Source organism: Akebia trifoliata, chromosome 14 (assembly GCF_017979445.1).
Source record: "Akebia trifoliata isolate Shusen 1 chromosome 14, ASM1797944v1, whole genome shotgun sequence".
In the NCBI taxonomy this organism is placed as follows: domain Eukaryota; kingdom Viridiplantae; phylum Streptophyta; class Magnoliopsida; order Ranunculales; family Lardizabalaceae; genus Akebia; species Akebia trifoliata.
The window spans coordinates 1,519,926-1,533,990 of record NC_141388.1 but is presented as its reverse complement, the minus strand read 5'-3'; the positions used below and the strand labels follow the sequence as shown (position 1 = coordinate 1,533,990).

Here is a 14,065-nt window from a genome sequence, read left to right as displayed (position 1 = left end):
GACCAATGGAATCTAATTTAATTTATTATCTTAAAACTAAATTATTGTTGGGTTATTAAAATTATGACTCTTGTGATGATTACTTCTATCACATATTCCTCGAGACATCTATAATAATCTTGGTGATTTCTCGAGATTTGTGGAATTGGTCAATGATTCGTTTAGTCCATCCCAAGTCTATGGAATAAGGTTTTAACGATAATGACCACGATGAACTTACCATACGATTTGCCAAATCCTAAGAAAGTTCTTATAATCTACTATAAAATTACAATAATAATCAAATCTTACCATTTTTATGTGTTTTATGAACATGGGTAACATGAGTCTCGATTAGTTTATCAGATAAATTAATAAGTCAAGCATTTTGATCCATCAAATCGATTTTTGGGTCACAACCAACTTAAGCTAAAGTTCTATTATCAATGGTTCACTTAGTTCAGAGTTTGAACTATCCAATTAATTTGAAGTTAAAACGGATTCATTAAATATTATTGCTTCTTAAAAGAAGGTTTTTTCTACGTTTTGTTTAGATTGAGAGAAATGAAACTCATTAGAAGAAAATAAAAAATAAAAAAGAGAAAAAAAAATTCAATTTCTTATTCTCTCTCCATTTATCTATAATTTAGAGAGGAAAAATTAATTCATTTTTCTGTCCGCTATTATTTTTTTTTTTCTCTTCTCACTTAACTATCTGAACAAAGAGAAACTTTTTTTTTTTTGTTTCTCTATTTCTCTCGCTCTAAACATACCGTTAATCATGTTTATATGTCTGGGTCGAGGGAGAGTTATGAGAAGTTGAGGGGTGTTTTTACAATAGTTACGATAATTTGGGGGTGTTAAACGAACAAACGACAACAGTAACCCGCCCATATAATTGAACACTAATGCTGGTGTGACATTGGCCAACTGCGATTCTCACATTTCTGACGTGGAGGTGCACACCTAACCGTAGATGTATTTGCACGTATCTCGAGGAAAATATACAGTTATGTGAACACCCCACGTCAGAAATGTGACAATCGCACTAAATCCCATAATTGAAAGACGGAATCTTTTAATAATCAGTGGCAGCGGACGGGGGAGTATTTTTCTCGCACGCAAAGGCCAGATACGTGATATCTCTTCTTCTTCTCTGCTGAAAATTTTAAGGGTTTTTTTGCTTAATCTGCCCACTACCCTCGAAGAAAGATTTGATTTTTAAGTGTTTGAGGGCAAGAGGGCAGGTGGGTAGTTCTTAGTTTGATTGATAAATAGTCCCTTTTGATTATTCTTTCAAAAGGAGAATTGAAGAAGAAAGAAGTTTTGTGATTTTGATGGGGTTCGTGGTTAATTCACAAAAGGGTAGTAGTGATGGTGGAAGGGGTGGCCCTTCATGTGGATTTCGAAGTTTAATAAGGAGAAAACAGGTTGATTCAGCTCATACTGTTAGGCCAGAGGGTCACCAACAATTGGCCAAGGCACTATCTGTTCTTCAGCTCACTGCAATTGGTAATGCTTTTGATATTCTTTTTAACTCCTTTTTTTATGTTTTTTTTTTTCAAATCCGGGTTCCCATATTTTGGTTTTGTTTCCTAATTTTGTGGAGTTTGGATAGATGGGCTTGTTTTCCTTTTTTAGTCAGAATTTTTAGTTAGATAGCAGCTTGGGGCATGCCTTATTTGGTTTGTGAGTTTGTTTCCTTATATGAATTTTGTTTTGCTGTTTTGGGCAATTGGAATTTTTTTTTCTTCCCATTCCTATTTGTATTTCTTTTGCGATCTGGGTATTTCTGTTTGTGGAAGTTCTGGTAAAATTTGTGTTTCTTAATTTTGTGGAGTTTGGATTAATGGGCTCGTTTCCTTTTTAAGTAAAAATTTCCAGTTAGATTGTGTAGATTGTGGGCATGCCTTATAGTATTTGGTTTGTGAGTTTGTTTCCTTTCATGATTTTTTTTTTTTTTTTGTTGCTGTTTTGGTTTATTGGAATTTTGTTTCTTCCCATTTGTATTTCTTTTGCTATCTGGGTATTTCTGTTTGTATAAATTCTGGTAAAAAATTTATGTTAACCATGTCTCGCATGGTTATGTGGTATTTATATCTAGATTGAGCCGAACTTTCTGTTCTTCACACCATATTAGTAGCTATTATACTTTTTTTTTTAAATTACAGGAAATTATTGGTTTTCTGGTGGGTGAATTAATGTTTTTTTCTTTTGAAAACTTATAGGCAGGGACTTCTCATTTCTACAATCGAATACAAGTGTAGGCCAATTAAGCCCAGTAGGACAGACATGTGAACAAAGTACTTAAATCCTAATTCTTTTGAAAATGTTATAAAATGAACACAGACCAACTAGTTTTTCTTTTTGTTACTGAGGTTTTATGCACATGCTTCTCTACATTTGGGTGTTCTATATATGAATTTTCCGTAACTCAGGCTCTTGGGGGCAGTTCCTTCAGTTGAGGGTGACCCTTCTTTTTCCCCCAATCTATTGAGTGATATCAGTCAGTCACTCCCCGGCGGCCTTAGTGGATGCGATGGCCTGGATATGTTGCCTTTGGAGCTCTATCTGTTCCCAAGGCTTCAAGGCTTGTATGGTGTTTCTTTTACACTACCTGACCAAGTAGTGTAAAAAGGACACATGTTACGTCAGGTTGGCAGCTGTTGTAAAAGCTTGGCCATCTCCTAACATGAATATATGATTTTGTCATCTTTTTTTCTTTTTCTTCTTTCCTCAAAAGTTCTCTGTTAAATATTTCACTATTAATTGCTGCTATACAGGTAAGTTCTTGTTGTTCATTGCTCTTAGATGGTTATTGTTTTGCGGAAGTGTAACAAGAGCAAAAATAAACAAAATGAACACACAAAGAATGCAAGATTTATGTGGTTCGGCAAATTGCTTACGTCCATGGAGGAGAGGGAGAAAAATCCACCATCAACGATAAAGATTACATACTCGCAAGTCACTCAGCCGCAAGGAACATCACTGAGCAAAGACCGTCAATACCCTAACCCAAAAATATATATACCCAAAAGATTGGCCTCGGGGGCTCTTCGGAAAAGGTCCCCCCCTTTGATACTGTTTTGCCTTTTGAAGCCCAATATGAATATTAGACATCTCACAACAGTTATGTCAGCTTTTATAATTACTGTTTTTCCCCTTTGATTGGTGGTGTGTGTGTTTTTGGTGGGTTGGGTAATTGTATTGCCATCGGGTTACTGAGTAACCCACATGACTATTCATATACTTACCAAAAGAGGACAAATAAAAATCTTACATAATGATTCTGGAGTTGGATACTCTTATAGCTTGCTCTCTATTTAAATTGTGGTTCTTCTGATTAGGTGTTGGATCAACCATCGGGGCTGGAGTATATGTTCTTGTTGGAACAGTTGCTAGAGAGCATTCGGGACCTGCCCTTACCCTTTCATTTCTAATTGCCGGAATAGCTGCCGCTCTTTCAGCATTTTGCTATGCAGAGCTTGCGAGTCGTTGCCCATCTGCTGGAAGTGCCTATCATTATTCATATATCTGTGTTGGAGAAGGGTAATTAATTTAGAGCTTCTTAGATCATTTCAACCTTCTGGCATGGTTGTAAACATACATTTCAAGCCATTATCATCTTTAAAATACGTTATCTAGAATTTGACACACATGCTTAAGATTAACAAAATGATCTTCAAAATTGTTATTCAAAACTGTTTTGTACATGATCTCAGTGTTGCTTGGCTGATTGGCTGGGCTCTTATTCTGGAATATACAATTGGCGGTGCTGCTGTTGCTCGTGGCATATCTCCAAATCTGGTAGGTTGGATTTCCCTTCTCAAATCCTACTTGTTTTTCACTTTATGTCTGCACCATTTCCTAATGAAAATTTCCCATGATTGCGCCACCTCCCCCCCTGCGCTCCCCCTTTTTTTTCTGCTATTTTTTAGAGTATTGTTTTGTCCATATTGGTATTTTGTTAACTAGACTCCTCATTTACCTTATTATCTAACTGCCCCCCCCCCCCCCTCTCACTCTCTCCGTGCATTCTTTTATTTTTATTTTTGGTAATTTCTATTTATTGATTTAATTAGTGGGAAACTATTTCATTGATATCTGCTGAATGCTACTGATACCTGCACACTTTTGATTGAGAAATCTGGGTAGTTCACTACATGTGCAAATCTGCATGAGGAATTGATCTTGGAAAATAGTGGCTTTTATATAGTTATGCCCTTCTAGGGCTGTGTAAACAGGAACTCTTGACACATTGAAAAAGAAACAGGAGCCCTATGTGAAGGTTCTGGCTCTCACTCTCAAATCCCGGAAACCAGAGAAAAATAACTGGCCACGTGTATGAAGGGTGATGGGAATTTTGTAATTGTTAGTTTTTAGTTGTCGTTGGTACAGATGCTTGGTGTAATATCAAGCTGCAATTAATTTTCCAGTTTCAATTAAATCATGCCTATAATAGTTTCTTTGAGATTTTACCTCAGTGATTCCTTTTTAAGCATTTGACCATTATGTATTGCAAAGGGTTTTGGAGATTCCTTGTCTTAATGGAAACGAAAATGTCTATGTCCAATCACAGGCCTTGTTTTTTGGAGGGGAGGATAGTCTGCCTGTTTTCTTAGCCCGTGCACACATTCCCTGGCTTGACGTTGTGGTTGATCCATGTGCTGCGATTCTAGTTCTTGTAGTGAGCGGGCTCTTGTGTCTTGGAATCAAAGAGGTGTTTATTTTCAAATGTAAACCTCCTTTACGTTGTTCTCTTTATTTTTCTTGTGCCTTCAATTAAACGTGTATTCTTGCAGAGCTCGTTAGCCCAAGCCATTGTCACAACGGTAAATGTCTGTGTCATGGCTTTTGTTATAATAGCTGGCGGATATCTTGGTTTCCAGACTGGATGGGTTGGCTATGAACTTCCTAGCGGGTAATGCAACTTGTTATTTTATTCCTTGTGTTATATGGTATTCGTCAGCTGATAGGAGCTTAGTTTAATTTATTTTTTATTTTTTATTGTTTAGGTATTTTCCCTTTGGAATGAATGGTATGCTTGCAGGGTCTGCAACAGTCTTCTTTGCTTTCATAGGTTTTGATACAGTTGCCAGCACTGCTGAGGAGGTACATTTAACAATTTTGGTGGTACCATTGAATGATCTTGAATCAAGCTTGGAAAACATTTGACATCAATTTTCCTTGCCAGACGCCATATTTGGACAGGAGTTGATGTCTTCTGTGACCCCCCATGATTCTGAAACTATTGTTTTGTGGGAATGGTTACCACAATCACATGCACTCACACAACAATACATACACATACCTGGCATTAAAACCCTGGCTTCACATTTAAACCTGTCAAAGAAAATATTGAGTCACAGACCCATACAAAACTCGTTAAGAGTGATTGGTTCTAATTCCATCCAGGACACCCCGCTTGACAGGTTAACTTTTGGTTTGCCTGAGTCATTGACTCATCCAAAAACACGATGGATTAATTGGTTCTAATGCCATCTAGGTTGCATGACCTTTTGACTTAGTTGTCCTAGAGAATTGACTTGCTGGTTTCTATCAATGTTCAAATGATAGGTTCTATCAAGTAATCAGTTATTGTAATTTAACAAGCGTCAATATAACTAGTCTAATACCATTGTATATTTGTAAGAGTTCCTGTACCTTTGTATTATTTCGTCTTCTAAGCTTATTAGATCTTCATTGCAGGTTAAAAATCCTCAGCGTGACTTGCCACTAGGTATAGGGATTGCCCTGTCCATATGTTGCTCCTTGTATATGCTGGTGTCTGTTGTTATTGTCGGCTTGGTACCATTCTATGCGATGGATCCTGACACCCCTATCTCCTCTGCATTTGCCAGCCATGGGATGCAATGGGCAGTGTAAGTAAAGAATTTTCTTTTGTACTGGGGTGCTCTAACTCTTGAGTGTAAATGTTGGTTCACTTTTGGTGAACTAATTTGGTTCAATATGCATTTTTAATTCAAGGTACTTAATTACGGCTGGAGCAGTTACTGCACTTTTATCAACATTGATGGGTTCGATGCTTCCTCAGGTAAATGATTGATATACCAGATGAGTTACTGAAGAAGTTTTGGATCCTTTTTATGATATTTTTCTTAAAAGTAATTCTGTGTGGCATCTAATACACAAGCTGAGTTCAGTTTGAGAATATCGTAGAATTGGTTTGATTATCAATTCAACATGAAAATTTTGTGATATTTAGAAATTTCTAAAATTTTAAGATGTGGGCCCAACCTCTCCCTTTTTTCTGTCTTTTTAGCCTCGAATCCTGATGGCGATGTCTAGAGATGGATTACTCCCACCATTTTTTTCAGATGTTAATCAAAGCACCCAAGTTCCTGTCAAGAGCACAGTAGTGACTGGGACATTTGCTGCACTTTTGGCATTCTTTATGGATGTTTCACAATTGGCAGGGATGGTAAGTAAACTACTCTCCAGAATGTTGAAATGTTGCCAATTTTGTATGCTTTTCATATTGTTGGCTGAGATTTGGTAGTAAAAGAAATTATACAGGTAAGACGTGAAACCTAATGTACCTATCAGGGTTAACCACAAATGGCCCGAATGAAATTGGATGGGAAACACCACTTAGTGGGTCCAGCTTACCCATCAAAAAAGAAAAAAAAAATCTTTACTGGAAATTTACTTACTGGATGATAGTGAGTTCACAACCATATGGTCTATAGACTTCTAAGCCACTTGCCATATATTTTCTGACCCTCCAATGAAGTGTGTGACGGATAATGGATACTGTCGGTACAATCATTAAATTGGGTCAATGTCTAGCATTGGGGATTTTCATAGTGGGGCATCTGATGCTCGATCCCTTCTCCATTAAATGTGCCTACTTGGATTTTCAAGCTTGGTGGACTGTCTGTATGGTCTATAAGATTGAATTTTTTCTACATTGTATATCAAATATTGTTTTGGTTCTCTATTCATCAACATATATATATATGTATTGGTTCTCTTATGAAGATTGAAAAGGTGTCATTTTCTCCAAATCAGACGTTATGGAAAATTGAGTTTTGGATGCTGTTCCTTTGTGCAGGTCAGTGTGGGAACTCTTCTCTCGTTCACCATTGTTGCAATTTCTATTTTGATACTTAGATATGTCCCACCAAACGAAGTGCCTCAGCCGGCGTCACTGCAGGAATCAATTGATGGGGAAAACCCAAAAGTTCGTTTTGGCATATGTAAGGATAGTGGTCTACATCTACAAGGTGAAGGGCAAGCATCGATTGGATGTCCTCTTATCCTGAAAGATGTCGATGAAGGTAATGCTAAGTCAAGTGCCAACCTTTCTTATATTGGGGAATATCTTAGGTAGTTGTTAGGTAAATTGTGAACTGCGTACACCAATGACATTGAAATGCATGTGACCTACATGAAATGTTCGGATTATTGTAGCCCTGCAATTTATCCCATGGTAACGCGTGGTCAGAAAGAATATGGGCAAATTGTCCACATAAAAGAATCTATAGATTAGATGGTTGCACTCAACTGGTCTAATCTTGTCCTAAGTGATGTCCTATGTGGGTGCCATTGAGCATTGATCCCTTCTTTTGTTTCATGCATGATAAGCCTACATCTATGCTGTTACAGTCTACTAGATGGTTACCTTAGATCATGGTTTTAGTCATAGCTAATATTTTTTCTCAATTTTATTTTTATTTGTTACTTTTATGGCATAAATAAACAATTAAATATTTTATCCCATACGCTTAGCTTAGGCTTCGCTCACCCCCAAGGAACCCTTTTGCTTTGTCGTATCCTAATGCACTAAAACATGTTGATTGTTACAGATGAATTAAATGAACAAAATAGACGGAGAATCGCAGCTTGGAACATAACATTTGTGTGTATAGGAGTGCTTCTTCTCACCTCTGGAGCTTCAGCTGTATACTTGGCCAGGTATGTTTTAAACTATGAAGCTATTTCAGTTCATATTGCTCCAAAGCTGAGATCTGGCATCTGTAGTTTTCAAGGTTATAAAGTGCAAGTCTTCCATGATGACAAATGGATTCTTTTCGTAGCTAGACCAATGAATTTTGATCTAAACAAATGATTATTCTGGGGGTGGTTTTAGAGGGTTTTGGGCCTTGGGAGTTGGGACCATAGAGTGTATGGTTTTGTTTAGGGACGATGATTTCCTGTTTCAGGGAAATGTATTCCCGTACTAGATTTTTTTTTTTTTCGTTAGTTGTATCAAAAATTTATTATAAGTAGTTTAATGTTGTAAATGAAGAATACATGTATGTTGAGATAACATCATAATTTGAACTTTATAAAGCTAGAAATAGTTAAGTGCATTTATTTTTTCATTTATTATTATTATTTTGTATCTTCTCACATTGAGACATTGATAATTTTGTCCAATGTATCTTATCTTGTCGTTCTGTTTGCTTACTTACCAAGACATTGAAGAAAACAGAGATTTTAAACTTTGGTTATGAATAGCAAATAATTTTTTTTCGAATGCGATGAATCCTGACTTTGTTGTTTTTACCAGCTTTGTTCGTTTCTCGGTGTGTGGTGTTGGTGGTGTGCTACTTTTGTGTGGTCTGATTGTACTCAGTTGGATTGACCAAGACGATGCAAGGCACAGCTTTGGACACACTGGGGGTATGTTTCACTCCAAAGTCGAAATCATATATGTTTATGGTGAGGTTAATTAGTTCATTCTGGAAGATGGTCCACCACCTTCCGTATAACCTCTACCTCATGCAATTTGCACATATGAAGAAGTCAGCGCCCACCATTTGATGGGTCCACTTTGAAGATCTCCTATGCCAAAAGTTGACTTATCTCACCAATGCCAACCATCTGACATTTTGGTTCAGTTATCCAATTGGGTTATTATAAGCCCTTCCTGGTGGGAACCATCTGTCCATTTGGCCAGACTGATCTAAATATTCTTGCTGACCCCAAATCTTTGGAACTTGTTTTGATCTGATTTACATGTTTCACAACCCATGCAAGAAAACTTTTGTAAGCAAACTTATGAAACAATCTGTTGGCTTCTTTGCAGGTTTCATTTGCCCATTTGTTCCACTCCTGCCCATTGCCTGCATTCTTGTAAATGTCTATTTACTGATTAATCTTGGGTGAGTACAAATCCATTTAGTTTGATTTTTCTGTTTTCTGCTATCGACCCTAGAACCTCTAATGACCTATGTTGTGTTCTGTTATCATTTTCCAATGTGGACTATCCATTAATCCAATTAAAACAGAATTATAAATAGATAAAATAAAAATAAAAATAAAAACTAGGCATCAATGCACTATATCTTCCTTGCATATTGAATTACTAGTTAGTTCTTATACTTGTATACTTTCCCTACAAATGTAGGGTATATTTCCTATATAGTGGGTACATGGGGCTTGTTCTCTGCTTACCATCTAATTTATATATATTTTCTATGAACTCAGAGTGGGCACATGGTTCCGTGTTTCTGCGTGGCTGTTAATTGGAGTGTGTGTTTATTTGTTTTACGGTCGGACCCACAGCTCACTGTTGCATGCTGTTTATGTGCCCGTAAATCATGCTGGTGAGATCAACAGGAGTTGTCCAGAATATCTGGCTTAAAAGTACAATCCTCAACCCCTTGTTGAGGCTTTCACAACCTTCTGGCCGTCTTGATGGTTAAACCTAGATATCATATTATTATCTCTGTGTCATAGTATTATTTTGCAGGACTGAACTGAAATCAGTCTCTTGTTTTGTTAATAGCACAGTCATGCTGATTGCATAGGGACATTGAATTCCTACTCAATTCTTGTGCAAAAAAGATGTAAATTGGCTTGGCTTTCAAGTGGGCTCTTATTGTGCAGAAAATATGTAAATGGCTTGCAACTTGACTCTCTCTCTCTCTCACACACGTACACACACACTCACAGCTGTCATACAGTGAGTAATACATTGGAGGTGCTGACGGCACTGTAAATATAAGTTTCAGCACAACTTTTCTATAAAATGATTTTTATTCTTTAAATTACATGATCAGAAATGCCTCTAATTTTATTAAAACATTCAGAGGGTTTTTTTTTAAAACAATGCTAGAAAGAACCAAACCTCACTCTTGGTCTTGGTTTAGTACTTAACAACTTAAGTTAGGTTTTTTACATCTCCCTCCATGTATGGAGTATATTTAAAATATTCCCCTAAATATATAAATTGATAGCATACCCCTCCTTCAGCTTATTAATAGTAGACGGATGGAAAGTAACCAAATTCCCTCATCTTCAACCTGTAAATGAATAAAAATAAAAAAAATTGATTTTTTCTTCACAAAATCTACCACCTTCAATATCTTAATCACCTCAACCTTCAAATACCACCATCTTTATCTACCCCTAGGAACCGGTTTCATTCTTGGTTGACAAACCGCGAATCTGAGAGAATTTTTAAGATCTTGTCGAATGAATTTCCATGTTTTCAAAATGAGTCCTGATAATATGACTCGCCAGGAGGAGCATACTCAAATGATTCCATGACATGGACAAATTTGGGAAGAGTAGATATGTAAACCTCAGGATACACTGTTCCCTTGAGATACACTTTTTTTTTTTGATAAATATAAATTTTATTAATGAAAAAAAGGAGAAGAGGAGGCTGAGATAGCCCCCAAACAACAAGACAAGAAAGACCAACAAGGAAAGAAAGAAATAAAGGAAAAAATACACGCCTGGCGGGGTGCTACGAGTCACAAACGATTTCTCAATTAAATACAAAATCTTGGAAACACACTCCCTCAAAGTCTTTACTCAACTTTGACTAAAAGAAAAGAAACCCCAAAATCTCTAAAATTATTTTGTGAGACGAGCTCTCCTTGCTATGGAACACCCTGTTGTTGCGCTCTCTCCAAAGACCCCAAGCAATGGCAAAATGAAGGATAGCCCAAAGATGCATTTTTCTAGAAGAGAAGATATTTAAACTCCAACCCTCTAAAAGTGTAAAAAAAGATAAATGAAAAATCCAATCCACCTGGAAACGAGATAAAAAGAGCATCTAAATAACACGAGAGAAAGAACAATGAATAAGAATGTGATTGATAGACTCCCCGTCCCTCGAACAAAGATAGCAAAAATTTGGGATGATCCACCCCCCCACAGATCAAATTATCCAAAGTGAGGATTCTACCCAAAGAGGCAAGCCATAAAAAGAAAGACACCTTAGAAGGAACAAGGACGGACCAAATGATAGATGGAGAGAAAGAAACCTCACTCGACGGAAGCAAGCAATAATAGAAAGACTTGACAGAGAACTTCTTATCCTTAGCCTTGAACCATTCTCTTCTATCCTGCTCGTTCTCTTTGAATTGGATCGAATTAAGGAAATCTAGAAGAGATGTAACCTCCGTCAATTCCCAATCATTAAAATTCCTCCTAAATCCCATATCCCAAGAATCCATGTTTCCGTCCCGAATCAGACACTGTCTTACTGAGTTTTTTTTTTCAAAGAACAAGCATACAAGGATGGGAATTGAACAGACAGAGATGAAGTTCCGCACTAAAGATCCTCCCAAAATCTAACCTTGTCCCCCAACCCAACCTTGAATCTAATCTCCTTATCAAACTTATCAACACACTTCAATATACCTTTCCACACACTATGAGGAAGTGCAATCTTGTATCTCTATTTTTTTTTTGATAAGTATAAGATTATATGCGATTCATATTATCACGACCCTTCCAAAATACATGGAAAACCACTTCAAGAAACCTGCATTAACGAAAATTCCAAGATAACCCTTGAGATACACTTTTTATGAGGAAGTGCAATCTTGTATCTCTAGGCGATTCATATTATCATGACCCTTTCAAAATACATGGAAAACCACTTCTAGAAACCTGCATTAACGAAAGTTCCAAGATAACCCAACTCAGAAAACCTGTTGCTTGGTTGCTTTCTTCAAGCCCTACCAACACAATCCCATTTTAATCCTTTATTCAGAAAAGATCATGGCTACCTAAAACCCAACAAAAGAAGGGGTAGCAGGATGACACATGAAAGTTTCAGCTTCTCCAAAAAATGGAAATCTGAAACAATGGAAAGGTCAAAAGAAATTTGCCTGACAACTCGGTCCTTTTACAGGTTTTAAAACAAGAAATGTGTGAAGCACAAATGAAATAATGAAAAGGTGGAAGGTCAGAAAGAAGAATATATGAAACAGTTAATCCTGTTAACATACATGTAGAGATAAAGAGTAGAGAAAATGGAGAAGAGAAAATTTTAATGTGGCGAGACCCACTCAATTTGATAGAATTTTCGCCAGTCATCAAAGATACACCTTCTGGGCTTCTAGCTACCTGCTGTTTCTCAGATACAAACCTACTCAAAATCACCACCTGCAGTACTCCAGTAACCAAACAGTTCCACTCTCCAACAAAAAAAAAAAATTGGGCTTAAAGAATTGAAGACTGATCAAGATATGAAGCAATGAACATCCATCACCTGTAAGCAACTGATGAAGTTGTAGACATGGGCAAAAACGAATGGATCAATTAAAAATTACACCAGCTCATACATTGTTTAAAACTATGTCCTCCCTTACAGTCGAATCATAATCATCCAACCCAACTATTATAGTAAAAGAGAATTTGCCAACGACACCTAATTTTGGGCATTTAACGGGTTTCCCAATCCTTCATTTTCTTGCTTCCTTTCGGTTTTTCTATCGGAGCATTCATGCCCGCCATCTTAGCATTATATTTCGCCCGAAGCGGATCATTATACGTCCACCTGTATTAAAGCCCACAAAACAACGTCAAGATAGAAAGTACTTTTTAGAGAGACTTTACTTAAATCGAAGACCTTTACAATCAAAGGAATAGAAAACTTACGGATTGTTCCAATCGGTTGTATCCTCATTGACAAGATGAGTCCATTTGGTCCTCCCACTACGCCCAAAGTGCTTAACCTGCATAACCTTCGGTAATATTGTCTTGTCCATCTTATCCTCTCCTGTTGGTTCAGAGAAATCACGGTGATAGATACCATCAGAGCCAGCTGTTGCAGCACGATCATCAGCATCTTCCTGGAAGAAAGCACCCTTATGGTAGTACTTCTGCATGAACCTCCATTTCTGCTTTGTGGGTGGAAGAGGTTTCGGATTCTTCCTCTCCCACTCCCTTCTCTCCTCCTCAGTCATATTCCTCACCTTCTCAATCTCTTCCTTTTCCTTCAACATTGATTCCCGGGCTTCCCTATCCCTCTTAATCCTTGCAATTTCCCTAACCTTCCATGCTTCATATTCCTCCGCCTCATTAAGCTCATCATCAGTATCCACATCAGCAATGTCAGCCTCTGTTTCGAGATTCTTCTGAATCTCTTCATCCTTCCTAATCTCCGAAACAACAATCTGCTTCGTTTCAACCTTCCTCTCTTCCAGTCTCCTCTTCATCAACTCCTCAAGGGCTCTATCTTCCGCCTCGAGTCGCTCTCTCTCAACTATCGTATCCCTCTCCGACTTGGGTACAAACACGGGCTTCACCATAGCAATACTCGTTAATTCCTCTTCGGAATCAGTCTCATACTCAGATTCCTCCTCTTCTTCTTCCTCTACCTCCTCCTCTTCCTCCTCCGGAAGCAGAGCCGCTTCTTCTTGTTGTCGTTGAAGCAATTTCTCTCTAATTCTACGTCTCTTCTCCTCCAAAGCATCCTCATCTTCTTCTTCTAAATCTAACCCTTCTTGCCTTCTGTTCTCCTCTTCTATGGTTGAAACAATCTCAGCCTGTCTAATACGTCGATGATCGGCTCTGATTTCTTCCCGATTATCTATCCTACTCTCAGCCAAACGACGTAACCTACGGTCATCTTTTCCTACAATTTCAGGATCCTCCCTTCTAGGAAAAGCTTTGTCCAAAGCAACTTCCCTAGCTGTCCTTATATCACCATCTTCATCGACATCTTCTGCCCATTCTGGGGCTTTACCAGGCCAGTATCGTTTCACCTTGGTTTGCCCTATTTTGCCTCTAAGCTTATCTCTTATTGCAATTACGGTATCACTAACACCCGCCGTAACAGACATAGTTGCGAATGATTTGAAATCCCAAAATA

At 37.6% G+C, this 14,065-nt stretch overlaps 2 protein-coding genes across 2 annotated transcripts; one reads left to right on the top strand and one right to left on the bottom strand.

Annotated features, from left to right (window-relative positions):
- The first annotated feature begins 1,054 nt into the window (after window positions 1-1,054).
- CAT4 (cationic amino acid transporter 4) lies at window positions 1,055-9,849 on the top strand. Its single transcript, XM_086422618.1, has 14 exons — window positions 1,055-1,491; window positions 3,327-3,528; window positions 3,702-3,786; window positions 4,559-4,699; window positions 4,782-4,900; window positions 4,995-5,091; window positions 5,689-5,861; window positions 5,968-6,034; window positions 6,263-6,421; window positions 7,055-7,280; window positions 7,809-7,917; window positions 8,516-8,628; window positions 9,035-9,110; window positions 9,436-9,849. Exons 1-14 carry the CDS (start codon window positions 1,317-1,319, stop codon window positions 9,590-9,592), a joined length of 1,899 nt encoding a protein of 632 aa, XP_086278744.1. The 5' UTR covers window positions 1,055-1,316; the 3' UTR covers window positions 9,593-9,849.
- Window positions 9,850-12,438: 2,589 nt separating this feature from the next.
- LOC147385355 (uncharacterized) lies at window positions 12,439-14,036 on the bottom strand. The gene is made up of 2 exons (XM_086422619.1): window positions 12,850-14,036; window positions 12,439-12,748 (listed from the first exon to the last, which is right to left on the bottom strand). Exons 1-2 carry the CDS (start codon window positions 14,034-14,036, stop codon window positions 12,634-12,636), a joined length of 1,302 nt encoding a protein of 433 aa, XP_086278745.1. The 3' UTR covers window positions 12,439-12,633.
- Between the last annotated feature and the right edge of the window lie 29 nt (window positions 14,037-14,065).

Coding starts and splice junctions, on each gene's coding strand:
- CAT4 (XM_086422618.1), top strand. CDS start 1,317: ATGGGGTTCGTGGTTAATTCACAAAAGGGTAGTAGTGATGGTGGAAGG. Junction 5,862..5,967: donor CATGGGATGCAATGGGCAGT/GTAAGTAAAGAA, acceptor TTTTAATTCAAG/GTACTTAATTACGGCTGGAG. Junction 9,111..9,435: donor TATTTACTGATTAATCTTGG/GTGAGTACAAAT, acceptor CTATGAACTCAG/AGTGGGCACATGGTTCCGTG.
- LOC147385355 (XM_086422619.1), bottom strand. CDS start 14,036: ATGTCTGTTACGGCGGGTGTTAGTGATACCGTAATTGCAATAAGAGAT. Junction 12,749..12,849: donor ACAACCGATTGGAACAATCC/GTAAGTTTTCTA, acceptor GCTTTAATACAG/GTGGACGTATAATGATCCGC.